Genomic DNA, 16,340 nt, shown 5'->3' with positions numbered 1-16,340 from the left:
TTGTACTTCATCTTCCCTTCCCACCACCTTCTTGCTCTAACTTTTCATCTGTATTTTTTTCCAGTTAAAAATGTGACAGTTTACTCTTTTCCATAGATGCTCTATTCAGCTCTCTTTTCCACTCTCACCTCATTTTTACTATTTATATACAGTATCTGTAAAAAGCTTTCAGTGTCCCCTTCGATATTATTGAATAGCCTACCTGCATACTTAACATTTTCTCAATTTATTTCTTTTTAATTACATTCTGTTGTTTTTTTTTAAGTTTCCCAATCCTCTAACTTCCCACTGATTTTTGCCATATTATACCCCTCACCTTTACCTTTATGCTGTCTTTGACTTCCCTTGTCACTCAATCTTGCCTTGTCCTTCTTTTAGAATGCTTCTTCATCCTTCTGATGAGCCCAATCTGGGCATTGAAAATTACTCCCAGAAACTCCAGCTGTTGGTGCTGTACTGTCATTCTTGCTAGTGTCTCCTTCCAGCTTCTCTCTCCTCCCTCTGGAAGTTACCTTTCTTGTATTTAGTTTGTATTGAGAGATACAGGCCCTTCTGGCCTAATGAACTGCAGTGAACCCACCTTGCCTAATCACAGGACATTTTACACTGGCCAATTAAAGTACTAATCAGTATGTCCTTGGTCTGTGGGAGGGAACTGGAACATCCGGAGAATACCCACGCGGTTATGGGGAGAACGTACAAACTCCTTACAGACAGCGCTGGAATTGGAATTGAACTCGGAACTCCGACGCCCCACGCCGTAATAGTGTCGTGCCGACAGCTACGCTGCCGTAGTGCCCATTTATATAATGCCACTCTCTAAACTGTCAACTATTGAAATAGTTCGGTCCTTCGGGTCACTTGCACAACGTAAAATGATACGGACAACAAATGAGTTAAGTAATCGTGTGTTTTGGTATTTTTAGCTGGGGGGTCGTGTCCGCAGTAACATCTATCTCTTCTGTTTCTGAACAGCGTTGCACGTATTTTGTTGTTTTTTTTCCGAATCTATTAACCTGAAAAGAAACTTCAGATTTTATCTGCAGAAGAGAATCTTGTCAGCGTCTCCTCCGTGATTTTGTGAACGTTGCTATCCATCTCGTGCAAGATCTCACCAATATGATGAAACTACAACGTTTATCACATTATGTTTTTTTTGGGGGGGGGGTTACATATATATCACAGCGGGGTAGCGTTACCGTTGATATTGTGGAGGGGACAAAATAACGCTCAAAGATTAACCTTTGCGGCGCTGATCATAGATCAGAATAGTATTCCGTAATCTACTGCACTAGATGCGTTTCCAGTTGAACATGTGGTAACCTTTTGTTGTGTCAAAGCCAACAGCCTAAGAACTAAAGGCTGTGCTTGCTAACGCACGACCCCGCTGCACCACGAAGTGGCAAACGGAGAGATTCACACCTGCAGTTGATGTAAGGCAGTTCGTAGTTCAAACCTACTTTACTTGGACTTACCAAACTGCTGGGTAAGAATTCCGAGACGCCGTCAGTCTCTCAGCACACAAAGACTTGGGAAACATTCCTTCATTGAAAGGATATTATGATCAATTTTGGAATGTAAATATTCTTGCAGAATCTTTCTTTCTTAAAGGCTGCATGGATCATGATACTAATCAAGACTTCTAGTATAAAACTTGAAACTTTGCACTTAAATAATAACTATTATTACGCAAATAACCATTTTTCTGCGTTTTTCCTTTTCATCTATTGCATTTTTACGTAGCTATTTATTATTCTGGTAAGATAAACCAATTAGTAAGAAATTAGTAGTTAATTGTATGAAGATGAAATTCAATTCAGCTTTTGGCGAACGTCTCCCAAAAAGTACACATTATAAAACTACACAAATGGCACGCTTGGATATTATAATATTAGCATCTTAAACAAAAGAACGTTATTTTAATGAAAAATAATGCTGAAGAAACGCCAGAGGGCAGCATTGTTTGACTAGGCTTGCTGCAGTGCAGATTTTTTTTATAAAATAATCAAAATCTCCGCGACCTCTCAGTTTCATTTAAATATTCATTGCAACAAACTATGTAGAAAAAAAAGTTCTAATTTTTTATCTATTTGTTCAAGATTACCACAGTAATTGGAAATATGGACCGTTTATAAATGGTTTGGTATATCAGAATGCTGTGGTCGTGTTATCCAGACAAAAGGCATTACTTTCCTGATGATGAAAGTGGGGTCTTGTGTGTAATTAAAGTGGCAGAGAGACATCTAAGATTTAGCGTAAACGTATTGATCCATCTCCGTTACTGTTAAGTGAAGACTGTAAATAAAAGGACTCTTTTTTGCAGATGTGTGTACATTCATACGATGTCCAGTGTATAAACCTATCACTTAAGTCTTAGAATTATTGCTTGTGAGAAATAGGAAATGTGACCACAGAATTGAAAACGACGCCTGTAATGTTATAATGTTATAATGTTCTACTGCTAAAAGGGGGGGAAAGCTAACAATGGGATTGTATGAACGGTATAGCATGGAACCAGAGTGTAAAGATGCGGTAGCTGCCCACGGCTTGGAGTAGTTTGATGATAAACACAAATGGGTGACGTTGGTAGCAACTCTTGGAAACGAATGGTGGAAAAGTTTTGGTTATGAGACCAATTGCCAGCGAGAATGGACCAGACTTTCAAAGTCCGTTACAATTGTAATACATTCCATTGTGTTGCAACTTCTCGCTGCGCGGAGAACCTTCGAAATGATGGCTCGAATTAGAAAATGATTTTCTGTAAAGTTGATCGGTCGCCATTTCTCCTCCAAATGAAGTTGGTCTCTTGCCCCAGTTGGACAGTCCCAATGCAGGACGTGCGATTTGTCAGTTTCACATGGCTTTGGCGTTGACGTCAGGAGGGAAATTGCAAGTGGGAGCAGAGAGCTTGGGCGAGCGTTGGGCTGCGTTCGTGGATTGAAGTGAGAGGTAGGGGGGGGAAATAGCTCGGCTCCATCGGCCTGGCCCAGCCCAGCTCGGTCCCGACCGGCGGGGCACATAGTCCCCACGAGAGAATCAGCTCCCACGCACCATCGAGGAGTAGGGCAAGCAACCTACTTCTACAGAATCTCTGCGCCGCATTTTAGACCGGATTCCGAGTGGAAGCTATATCGTTTGAGGTGTGTTCTTGTTTGGCTTGTTCTTTTGTTATTTGATATTTTAAAACAATTTCGAAAGTGACTGTCCGATATTGAGGTTTTGTTTCCTGTACGAGATTGTGTATGAACACTACGCGCTCGCTGCAGAAATTGTGAATTGAAATATGTTTTTTGTGTGTGAAGAATTGTGAATCAATATTACTCAAAGAAATATCCGTTGAAATGTTAACCGGATCACAACCTTCTTTGTCGATTGTTCATACATACTGTGTTTAAAGATACATATTCACGTGCAGAAGTGGGGGTAAGCGTTTGTCGTGACTATTTTCGAGATGTTTTAACTGAATTTTCTCTTGCTTTTCATTCTCAAAACGCAAAAAAAAATTATTACGCCGATTTAACATTAACGCCGTCGTCCCTTGGTCCCTGGTAACGTGGTGCAACATAAGATGTGAGGGGGGAAATATTGGTCAACCAATGCAGAAAACGACCCGATGTTAGGCATAGGAGCCATTTGGTGTAAATCAAGAATGGAAGCAAAGCGCGCGCGTGTGTATCTGGACGGAGTTCAATGTTCAGCGCTGCATAAAGCAGAGACGTGGGACTTTAATTAGGGTCACTCAACTCACTTCAGTGTGCGTGTAGATTCCGGTTCCCAGTCGGGGCAGACGGGCATTGATGGCTTTATCAGGTTGGGACCGGACAGCACTTGGATGAGATTCTCCTTCGAAAAACGTTGTCTGGTTGTCTGCTCAACAGTAGGTGTTATTTAGCATTTTCTTTATGGCAAGGGAATGAGATGGCTCATTGTTATGGTGTTTTATGGAAGGTTTCAGCTGTCGCTGCTAATTATCTGGAGAGGGGGGTTATATCTGCGCGTCTAGCTAGCGATGTTTTCTGAAACCAGTTTTAGATTAAAATATTTTTTTTAAAAAGGAGGAACAACGAATATATTTACTCGCATTATGTATTTATGGCTTTCCCTGTCCTGGTGCCTGCAAACGTCCGTGTTCGTATTATTACCGCCCTTTAGTAAATTTTAATTGTTTGAATCGCTGATGATCGTTTAAGTAACTGACGGGCAAATGGAATATATTGTAATTGATGCCCGCTTGTGAAACATTGGACAATGGAATTACAGGACAAGAGACCTTTCGGCTCATTCTGGTTGTACTGTCTCTGAAAGCTCGATCTAAATAATCCTTTCTCCCTTCTTTCCAAGTCTCCCTTTTGAACCCCTAATCCGTATCTGTGTTGCCTGCAGTTTTGAATTTCTGGGTAATCATTCAAAACGCCGTCGATATCTCCTCTCAAGTCCTTGTCACCTGTCAACCATTATTGCTCCATTTTAACCATTCCCAACCTACACATCTCTCTATTGTGTCCTTCATACATCGAGCCTCCAAAATTACCCCAGAATCTCCGATAAAATTACCACAGTACCTCTCTCTTTTGCACGTTCACAATTACTGTCCTAAACTCCTTACTTTCTTCCTACAACCAATTATGCACTCATTCCACCACCACTATCATCTATTAAAACTTCTTTTTCAAAATGTTTACCAGTGATCAAACGTTAAAAGGTAATGCCCTAATGTCACTGACATGATGAATGTTTGTTACCCATGTGGAAGTGACTACCAGATGCCTTCTTGAACCACTGCATTGCTCATGGGGTAGGTGACATATGGAAAAGCAGTGCTTTTAAGAGTTTCTCTCTCTCTCTCTCTCTCTCTCTCTCTCTCTCTCTCTCTCTCACACACACACACACACACACACACACACACACACACACACACACACACACACACACACACACACACACACACACACACACACACACACACACACACACACACACACCCTGAAGGAACTCAGCAGGTCAGGCAGCACCTATTAAAATTAAAACATTAAAACATCAATATTTCAGACAGAGCCAGTCCTGATGATTCCTTTCCATAGATATTGCCTGATCTGCTGATTTCCTCCAGTACATTGTGTGTGTTGCTCTGGATTTCCAGCATCTGCAGAATTGCTTGTGTCATCAAGAGTGTGAACCAACAACTTGTAAAATGGATGGCAGTTTCATGACAGTGTGAAGGCTGCTATCTGCTCTGTACTGGAAAAGGGGGTTGGGCAGAGAAATGGGACATAATTACCATAATATATAGCTCATCTGCCCTTGCATTGAAAATAAAACTCTCAATTTTAGCATCTAATTTAATATATAAATCTCATATCTATTTCCCCCCTGGACTACTTATCCATAATTTCTCAATATCTGCAAATTGTTTGAATGTTTATCTTCTCTGAGTATTGGTGAGTAGTTGATGAGTGTGTTGAAAAGCAGGATTCAATAGCTCCCTTAATTGCACCCTTAATGTAAATGGTAAAGGTATGGATCATCCTTTTTAGGACATCTCACAATGTCCATTCTATCAAGTCCTCTTTATCATTTTAATCTCTAAAGTTGGATTACTGGTCTTTTACAGAAGAAAGAAACCCTCCCAAAGTCTTCACATAACTGTAGATTCAGCTTAAGTGCAAGGTCAACTTTCCACTAGATATTTTGTGAATATTTTTTGAAACTGTTCAACAACTATTGCTTTTGTACCTAAAACAAGGATTCTACCATCTTGAAAAGGGTTAGTCCTGCTCTGTCATTCATAGCATTTTAGCTTAATCCTCCTAATATCATGATGACCGTGGGTTTTATTTTTAAATCTCCCAATTCTTTGGACTTCCACAGTGTCTGGTAGATAATCAGTAAAATCCAAAACCTTGCTTTATATTTCTTGCTTGTTTTTTGTTTGATGAGAGTGCTGAACTAAATGCACTTCCTTGAAAACAGGACATGTAAATAAACCAGGGCTTGGACAATACTGAAATATTGCTCTGTTGCTGGGGAAAATGAAACCATGCTCCTAGTTGGGCAATTAGCTTATAGTTTGGATGAGATTAACTTTCAATGTCATAGACAGCTGAATGGGGCATTGATGAGACCGAACTTGTGTGCAGTTCTGGCCACGGTACAATTAGGAAGAATGTAAATAAACCAGAAAATATTCACAACAGTGTTGGTGATACTGGTGGGCTTGAGTTATAAGGAAAGACTTGATAGGTTGGGACTATTTTCCCTGGAGTGGAGGAAACTAAGGAGGATCTCACAGCTTATAAAATCATGAGGGGCAGAGATAAAGTGGGAGGCCACAGTCTTTGTCCCAGAATAGGGGAGTTTACAAAGGGCCAATATTAAAATGGGATCTGAGAGATAAAATTTTCCACGCAAAGGGTGATGGTTATATGGAATATGTTGACAGATGAACTGGTAGATATTGTCAAGATTTTAGTATGTTATGAGGAGGATAAATGAGGGTGGCTAGCAAGAATCACTTACCCATGGTGGTAGTATCTAAAACAAAAGGGCATTTGTAGAAGGCAAGAATGAAAAGGTAATTTTATTCAGCATTGGTTGAAACATGCTGCCTGAGGAGATGCTAGAGGCAGTTATCTGACAACATTAAAGATGCTCCCTGGAACAATACTTGAACCACCAGGGCATGGAAGAGCACAGAATTAACACAGGTAAATGGGACTCCTTAGAAATGATGTCATTGAGTATTGAACAGCGCTATAGCTGCCTTTGCTATGATGGGCTGAAGGGCCTGTTTTTGAGCTCCAACAGACTCGGGTTGGAACCATTCAATGGTTTTAGCCTCCAGATAAAAATAACCCTAAAAATTCACCCTTTTAAACAAATAGGCAGTTTTTATAAAACCCTGTTGGGTACATTTTGGAAAACCTTACAGATACTATGAAATGTTTGTTTAGGATACTAACCTTGGCAACCTATATGCTTGCGAATTATAGGCTTGAGCTTCATTGCCACCTATTTTTAAAGAGTCTTTTGTACAGCTTGTCACATTCTCAAAGACAAATTGCATGTCATTTAAACCTTGGTTCTAAAACTCCCATTGAAGTTAATCTTCAAAAATTAAACCATTTGAAATGCTCCTCTATGTAACTTTATTTCATTTAGCCAGTCACGCTTCAGACCAGATGTACAAGGCTTAAATATACCCACATATATTTATAATTACTGTTGTGGAATACAGTCCTTCAGTCTGATCATGTAGACATTCCAGTGAAAGCACGGGTCACATGCCCATGTACAAATTTAGTACATGTTGGTCACCCGTCTAGTTGTTTGGCTGGCATTCATTTGTGGATCTCTGCCTGGGCTATCAAAGCTCAGTTGCTGTTTTCATTCAAAGCCAAATAATGGATTACTAGATACTAAGGAAATTGAAGGGTAGTGGAAAATAGTGCTGAAGTTAAATATCAGCAGTGTTTGTCATGAATGCAGAGCAGGCTTAAAGACAGAGATGGCCTTCTTCTGTTCTTCATCCTAATATCAAAATGCTGGTAAAACTCAGGTTAAACAGCATCTATGGAAAGAGAAATGGAGCTAGCAGTCCAGGTGAATGTCCTTTTCAATGGACTGCTCTAAATTCAAAACTGTCTTAATGAAATGGTCTTTGATCTTGTTAACAGCACACAAAATGTTGGAGGAACTCAGCAGGCCAGGCAGCGTCTATAGAAAAGTCCTGATGAAGGATCTCAGCCCGAACCATCAACTGTTTACTCTTTTCCATAGATGCTGCCTGGCCGGCTGAGTTCCTCCAACATTTTGTGTGTGCTGCTTGGATTTCCAGCATCTGCAGATTTTCTCTTATTTGTCATTGATCTTGTTAACTGTTTTAATTTCAAATCACAGATGCTTCTGAGTATTTTCAGATTTCTCAATATTGTTTCTTATTAATCTTTTGTAATGTGTGAAATGATAGCAATTACAGTATCCTGGATCAGCAGGAGATTGATTTGGTTTTCCTTCTCTTGTGTCAGAAAGTTTAATTTGAGAGGAAAATTAAGTGGCATGATGGAAATTGGTTAAGCTTCTGTCTAGTGACCAGCAAATCACGTGAGCTCTAAAGTGAACTCCATGCAACTTTCCAACCTAGCTGATTAACAAACAGTGAGAGAAACAAAACTTCCTCTTACATTATTTTGTTTGTTTGGAAGCGTTAATTTCATTGCTGTGAAACCTGCTTTCTTGGTACATAAGACTTGACCTGGTAAATTTATCATTTCCCCTTCCTGTTCCATGCTACTTTTTACTTTAGCATACCACTACTGAAAATTTACTGTTTTACAACATGTCACTATAAAACTGAAAGTAATAACCTCACTGATGCATTTTGTGCAGTTGCTAGTATGACTAATTATATTCCAGTAAAAGAAACTGGGAATTGTTCATGAGGAAGCTTTGATTTTTTAATTAATTCTGTTCTAACAACTAAGGAATAATAGTACTCTCATTCAAATGTTTGTTCTCCACAATTACTGCATGATTTTCCAATAGACAAAATTGTACATGTTGCACTTTTCTCCAGATGATAAAAGAAATACTTTGCAATGCATCATCTAAAATTTACTGTATGCTTCTCCATTCACTTCCCTCCCCGTCCCAACCCAACTTTCCAATTTCTTTTTCAGTGGGCAGTATGAAAACACTTTCGGCTGCTTCATTCATCCTTCTCTCATCAATTAACTATGGATATTCGCAGAACTCAAGCAACCCTATTTTGGACAGAGGTTGTGGATTAAACCTCCTTCCACACTATCTGAACCTCTGCAGCCTGGATGTAATATGGGGCATAGTTGTGGAGGCGGTGGCAGGCGCCGGAGTGCTCACTGCATTCTTGTTGATGCTGATCCTTCTGGTGAAGTTACCATTCATTAAGGACAAAGAAAAGAAGAGTCCTCTGGGAATCCAATTCCTGTTTTTGTTTGGCACACTTGGGCTGTTTGGACTGTCATTTGCATTTATCATACCAGAAGATGAAAGAACATGTCCTACAAGAAGATTTTTATGGGGAGTTCTGTTCGCACTCTGCTTTTCGTGCTTATTAGCCCAGGCGTGGAGACTCCGTCAACTGGTACAGCATGGCAAAGGCCCTTCAGGGTTGCTATTGGCTGGCATTGCAATCTGCCTCATGCTGGTTCAAGTTATTATTGCAGTTGAGTGGTTGATCTTAACCATAGTCAGGGAACAAAAACCTGCTTGCAGATATGAGCAGATGGACTTTGTCATGGCATCCATCTACGTTATGTTCCTAATGGCTGTTACTTTTTCCCTTTCTTTCTTCACCTTGTGTGGAAAGTTCAAGAAATGGAAGAAGAATGGAACCTGTGTTATTCTAACTATGTTCTTTTCCATCTTGATTTGGGTTGCATGGATTGTCATGTACCTCTACGGCAACAGGGAACTGAAAAAACAACCTCTGTGGGATGATCCTGCCCTGTCCATTGCACTTGTTTCTAATGGATGGATATTTCTAATTTTTCATGCTATCCCAGAAGTCCATTGCTCAATTGTTCCATCAAAACAAAACACACCAGATTACTTTGATGCAGTTCAGCCAAGAATACGAGAGACTAACTTTGAAGAAGAATTGCAACTTCCACGTACTTACATGGAAAACAAGGCTTTCTCCTTAGATGAATCTGGAGCAGGTGAGCAGAAACTTTGACGTTTTGTAACAATGTTTGATCAATTAAATAGCATTGTTTTCCTATAGAATCATATATAGTGCAGCATAGAAAGAGGTCCTAATCATGCCGACTAGGATGCCTATCTAAAGCAACACACACAAAATGCTGGAGGAACTCAGCAGGTCAGGGAGCATCTACAGAAATAAATAAACAGTCGACCTTTCAGACCAAGCTCTTCTTCAGATCTGGAAAGGAAAGCAGAAGATGAGGGGGAGGGGAAGGAGGACAGCTAGAAGGTGATAAATGAAGCTAGGTGGGTAGGAAAGGTCAAGGAGTAGAGAGGAAGGAATCTGATAGGAGAGGAGAGAGGACCATAGGGGAAAAGAAAGAAGAAGGGACCTGGGGGGAGATGATAGGCAGGTGATAAGAGGTAGGAGGCCAGAGTAGAGAATAGAAGAAGAGAGGAGGGGAAGGGATTTTGTTTACCAGAAGGAAAAATCAATATTTTTGCCATCAGTTTGGTGATGGAATTTAAGTTGTTGCTCCTCCACCTCATTGTGGCACAAGAGGAGGCCATGGTCCGACCTGTCAGAATGGGAATGGGAAGTGAAATTTAAATGTTTGGCCACCAGGAAGTTCCATTTTTGGCGGATGGAACACAAGTGCTCAAAGAAGCGGTCCCCCAATTTACGATGAGGCTCATCAATGTAGAAGAGGCTGCATTGAGAGCACCGGACACAATAGATGACCCCAGCAGATTCATAGCTGAAGTGTTGCCTCATCTGAAAGGACTGTTTGGGGCCCTGAATGGAGGTGAGGGAGGAGATGAATAAGCAGGTGTAGCACTTTGGCTACTTGCAGGGATAAGTGCTGGGAAGGAGATTAGTGGGGAGGGACAAATTGATAAGGGAATCAGGAATCATAGAGGGAGCTATCCTTGTGGAAAACAGAGAGATTGATGTGGGGGGTGCAGGTAAGGATGTGTTTAGTGGTAGAATCCTTTTGGAGATGGCGGAAGGTGGAAAATTGTGTGTTGGATGCATAGGCTCATGGGGTGGTAGGTAAATACAAGAGGAACTTTATCACTAATAAAGGAAAGTAGGGAGAGTGCAGATGTTCAGGAAATGGAGAAGATGTGGATGCAGACAGCATCAATGGCAGAGGAAGGGAAACCCCCTTCTTTGAAGGAGGAGGACACCTCTGATGTCCTGGAAAGAAAAGCCACATCCTGGGAACAAATGTGGTGGAGACAAAGGAACTGAGAAAAGGGAATAGCATTTTTACAGGAGACAGGGTGGAAAGAGTTATATAAAGATAGCTGTGGGAATCGGTAGGTTTAGAAAAGATGTCGGTCAACAGTTTGTCTCCAGAGATGGAGACAGAGGGATCAAGAAAGGGAACAGAAGTGTCAGAAGTAGACCTAGTGAATTTAATGGCAGGGTAGAAGTAAGAGGCAAAGTTGATGAAATTGATGTGCTCAGCAAGGGTGAATGAAACAGCACCAATGCCATCATCGGTGTAATGGAGGAAGAGTTGAGGAGCATTAACAGGGAACACTTGGAAGATGGATTGTTCTGTGTAGCCAACGAAAAGGCAGGCATAGCTGGGGCCAGTTCTGCCTGAGGGTGGTGGTGGTGGTGGGGAACTGGTTGGTTCTTTTATTGAGAAAGAAGCAGAGAGCTTTAAGGCCTTCTTGATGGGGGATCGAAATGTATAGGGACTAGATGTCCATGGTTAAAATGAGGCGGTCAGGGCCAGGGAATTGAAAGTTAGAAGATCGAGAGCAAGAGAAATGCCACAGATGTAGGTGGAAACGAACTTAACCCAAAGGGGGATAGAATACAGTCGAGGTATGAAGACGAGGTCAGTGAGGCAGGAGTACGCAGAGACAATGGGCCTACCTGGACATTCAGGTTTGTGGATCTTAAGTAGGAGATAGAAGTGAGCAGCGCAGGGTAAGGGAACTGTGAGTCAGGTGGCAGTGGATGGGAGTTCTCCAGAGCAGATGAGATCAGTGATGGTGTCAAATGCCTTTCCAAGCTAGCCCCTTTCACCTGCGTTTAGCTTATATTCTAAACCTTTCTTATCCATTTTACCTGTCCAAAAGTTTAAAAGTTGTTATTGTATCTGACTCAACCACTTACTCTGGTAGGTCATTCCATATGCCAACCATCTTTTATATAAACAAAAAATGCTCCTATTAAATAGTTACCTTCTTACCTTAAACCTATGCCTTCTAATTTTTGATTCCCCAAACCTAGAAAAAAGACTGAGTGCATTCAGCCTATCTATGACCCTCATGAGTTTATACAACTCTTAGACACCAAGAATACCCTAGCCTGTCCAACTGCTCCCTATAAACTCTCAAATTCTTGAGAATATTCCTATATCCTTAATACTGCATGGTTAATCCCAGCTGCCTGTATTTGATCCATGCCTCATTCTTATTCCTAGCCAAGACCTCAATATCACTTGTCATCCCTACTCTTGGCAACTTTACACTGCACTCTAACTTGAACATGTAGACCTTGATCGCATGCTATTTTCCTTTTGAAAGCATCCCATTTGCCAGAACTCCCTTTGCCTGCAATCAACCTACTCCAATCAACTTTTGCAACCTTTTGTCTATTACTGTCAAAGGTTATTTGCCTAAACTTTCTTATCTTGCACACAAGGATAAGTCTATTATTATAGAAAAAAGATTCATGTTGAATATTGCTGAAGGTCTTATAGAAGTAATAGTCAGTAAACATAGACTGGGCACAATGGCCTCCTGTGCCATACATTGTTTGTGACTTCTATATAGATATTCTATATAAATTGGAAAGAAATTTACAAATGTTAAAACATTATTAGAAATGCACATATTTGGCTCATGTTGATTCAGTCAGATTTGAGTAAGAAAGATTTATTTACATTATACTTAAATGTGTAACAGATATTTTTTGAAATTTGGTTGCATTATTGTTACATTGGTTTTATTCTGCAATGCAAACTACTCTTTCTCCTCCTCCCTCTCCTATTATATAGCATTTAAATCTGGATTTCGCAATGGGAGTCTGGGACATAGACCCAACATTCAGCTTCGGAGTAATGTTTACCAACCCACTGAAATGGCAGTTGTACTTAATGGTGGAAATGTAAGTTGTTGACTCTTTTGAAGTTCGCAATCTTTTGGCATTTTGAATTCTAATGGAAAGTATGTATTTTAAGTGAACAATAAACGAGTTGGCCGGAACGTCCCTTGAGCCTGCTTTGAAATTCAGTAAGATCATGACTGCTCTTCTAACTTGTTCATGTCACTGCCAAAAGATAACTTAAAACATTCCAAATATTGTAGAGGTATGAGCAAGTTTGGCTGATGTATAAGCTGGAATAAAAGAACAACAATAAGATTCATTTTTGAAGTACACTGCCACAAAATATACTTGTAATTCCAAAAGCTGAAGAATTCAAAACTTTTGAAGGAATGGTTTAGATTATATCAGTATGTCATACAGTTTAATCATGTAGCTATTTAACGAATGTTACACTATATTTTACAGATGCTTTTAGCTTTTGGAAATCTTGATGTCCTTCAAAATGAAGATCATTTGAGCTGCCTTCAGAGAGTTCAAAATAAGCAACTATTTTAGAAGTAGTCAGTTTCTATAAAAAGTCTCTAGACCTTAATGCATTTTCTTCCCTCAGTTACAAAACTGAACTAAGTCAATGCATGTACTCTTTTCTTGCCTGCAATTAATCTATGCTGCAAAATAGTGTTTTCAGGACAATTAGTTCAGGTAAAGCATATGGCAAAGTGCCATTTTCACAGAAAAATAGAGTCAGGGAACTTTTGCATCAACTTTAGGAAAGCCACATTTATCTATACATCTATTGCTTACCATATTATCATATTTATAAAAAAGATTATTGTTAACCTCATTACTTTGAAGCACAGAAATATTCAAGTACTTAAATACTTATTTGCAAATATTACTTTTGAATTTTTATTTATGCATTTGCACATATTCACACAATAGATAAAATAATTTTGATATGTTTGAACTTCATGTTATTAGTAATATAAAATGTGGTGTAGCCAAGGTTGCATGATGGTGCAAGAGTTAGTACTGTTGTCTGTCAGCTCCAAAAACCTGGTTCCATTATGACCATGGGAGCTGTCTATAGAGAGTTTACATGCCCACAGCTTCCTCCCACATTCTAAAGATGTGCTAGTAGATTAATTGGTGACTGCAAATTCTTTTTTAATTTCTTTATTTATTTCTTGAAATCCAGCACTAAATAGGCCACCTAGCAACCCCCGATTTAACCCTAGCCTAATCACGAGACAACTTAAAAAGACCAATTAATCTGCTAACTGGTATATCTTTGGACTTTGGGAGGAAACCAAAGCACCTAGAGGAAACCCATGCAGTGACAGGAAGAATGGACAAACTCCTTATAGACAGTGGCTAGAACTTTTGATTCTTTTACCCATTAATACAGATTAACGGCTAAAAAAATTTAAAAGAGTGGGTCAAAGTGAACATGGAAGGAATTAAACTGCAAGGATACAAGGAAATAAGAAGCAAAGTATTGATGTGAATGGAATTGCCCCTCCTCCACACACCCCATGAGCCATCATGTGCCTAAAAAGCTGAATGCCTCCTTGTCTGTTGTTGTCAACCTTCCAATCAGCTGTTGTATATTAATAATTTTGAATACTGTCAGTTATGAAAAATGTATTGATTGCCAAAAATAACTAATGTTTCATTTATTTTTCAGATCCCATCTGCTCCTCCAAGCTATGCAGGAAGACATCTTTGGTGAACGCAAAACTGTTAGAGCTGTAAGCAAATTCCAGCTGTTCATGGACAAAAATCAGTACAAGTGGAAGCTTGTGGTAGTGAAACCAGTATAAGCTTTTTGATGCCCAGTTAAATGGGAAGATATTCAAAACAATTTTTTTAAATAAGGATGTACAGTGAAGCTTGGTGTACATATGAAGTACTCTTTCTTTTAAAGCTGCAAGCCTTTAAAATGAAAGCAGCACCAGAATGATTCTGAAGAAAACATTTGTGACTCTGGAGCATTTTTGTGTTATGTAAATATAGAGTGCATTACATTTAATAAATTATGGTAGTGTGTAACTTTCAATATTGCTTCATTTCTGCTAAACCAATATCTAATAGATACTTAAGGAAAACTCCCTGGAGGAGATGGGGATAACTTGTTTATCTTGGATAAGTTTTAATGCAGCATCAGTAATGTATGTTGTTAGTGGAGAAGAGTTAACTAGTAAAGAGCATAACTTTGGTATTTTTATTTGTTTGGGCATTCCGTATTATCCAACATAAAAGCCATAATGTAAATTGATATAGCAATTTACAGTTTCAAGTGCAGTTTATTCTATATATGACAAAATAGTAATATTTTCCTTTTGCAATGAAGATTCAGTCTGTGGTGCATGCGTACTGTATACTGAAAGCAAGTGAAATAGGAATGTTTTAATAATTAAAACATTAGTATGCTTTGTATGCAAGGAGTTTTGTTAATTCCACACCTGTAATTGAAAGGTAGGACAAAAGACTGCACAAATGTCGATTTTTAAAGCTTGTCCATACAGGCTGAGCACCTCTTATCCGAAAATCCAAAAGTCTCCAAAATTGAATTCTTTTTGAGCATGACACCATAAATGGAAAATTCCACAAGGCATGTGGAAGGTTTCCAGGTGACCCACAGGTCTCTGTGCACCACACACAGTTCTGAGAAGAGATTTCACGTACCATGAGTGGGGCCCTGTTGGCACCAGTTAGTTTTCAGCAGTCATCGTAGTCAGACCTTCATACATTACTCACAGTGATTACCGTGTGTTTTGTACTTATTCTCTGCTCTGTGTTATGAAGATATTGTTGAAAATGTCAAAAAGGCCTGTAGTTACCCCTATGGGTAATAGAAAAATGAAAAAGAGGAAGCATTTATAACACAGAAGGGCAAGTTGTTGGAAAAATTTGACAGCAGAGCAAGTGTGAAGCATCTGATGGAGGACTATGGTGTTAGAACAACCACCATCTACGACTTGAAGAAACAGAAGGACAAGCTGCTAACAAATGAGAAAATCCTGTCAAAGGTCTCGGTTTGAAACATCAACTGTACCCTTTTTTGCATAGATGCTGCCTGACCTGCTGAGTTCCTCCAGCATTTTATGTGTATTGACAAACTGTTAAAGTTCTTTGCTGAAAATAATGAACAGAAGTTAATAAAAGATAGAAAAACACTGCATAGAGTGAAAAATGAAGATCTCAACCATGTATTGAAAGAGTAGATTCGTCAGAGTCGGAGTACACATATGTCACTTAATGGTATGCCGATTAGGAAAGAAGCAAAGATCTAGCTCGATAAACAGAAAATTGAAGGTAATTCAGGGTACATATATAAGCTGTATATGTAATGTAAATGAATTTCCTGTTTATGCTAGGCCCCATCCCCAAACTATCTCATTATATAGAATCAAATATCCCAAAATCCGAAAAAATCCAAAATCCAAAACATCTTCAGCCCTAAGCATTTCAGATAAGGGTTGCTCAACCTGTATTTCTTTCTCAGTTGCTGCATCAACCAACCTACTTTCAGCATCAACATGCCAAAAACTTTGTAGCTGTAAGTAAAAAGTCCCTTTTGATT

At 39.4% G+C, this 16,340-nt stretch overlaps 1 protein-coding gene across 2 annotated transcripts; it reads left to right on the top strand.

Moving 5' to 3' along the window:
- The first annotated feature begins 2,698 nt into the window (after positions 1-2,698).
- On the top strand, positions 2,699-14,813 carry gprc5ba (G protein-coupled receptor, class C, group 5, member Ba). Of its 2 annotated transcripts, none has more exons than XM_073060557.1 (4): positions 2,699-3,140; positions 8,676-9,695; positions 12,705-12,814; positions 14,442-14,813. In XM_073060557.1, exons 2-4 carry the CDS (start codon positions 8,684-8,686, stop codon positions 14,484-14,486), a joined length of 1,167 nt encoding a protein of 388 aa, XP_072916658.1. In that variant the 5' UTR covers positions 2,699-3,140; positions 8,676-8,683; the 3' UTR covers positions 14,487-14,813. The 2 variants fall into 2 exon arrangements, with proteins under 2 accessions (XP_072916658.1, XP_072916657.1); XM_073060556.1 differs by lacking the exon at positions 2,699-3,140 and adding an exon at positions 3,627-3,877.
- The last annotated feature ends 1,527 nt before the right edge of the window (positions 14,814-16,340 follow it).

The sequence above is a fragment of the Hemitrygon akajei genome, chromosome 11 (genome assembly GCF_048418815.1).
Source record: "Hemitrygon akajei chromosome 11, sHemAka1.3, whole genome shotgun sequence".
NCBI lineage: Eukaryota > Metazoa > Chordata > Chondrichthyes > Myliobatiformes > Dasyatidae > Hemitrygon > Hemitrygon akajei.
This window is presented reverse-complemented; position numbering and strand designations above follow the sequence as displayed.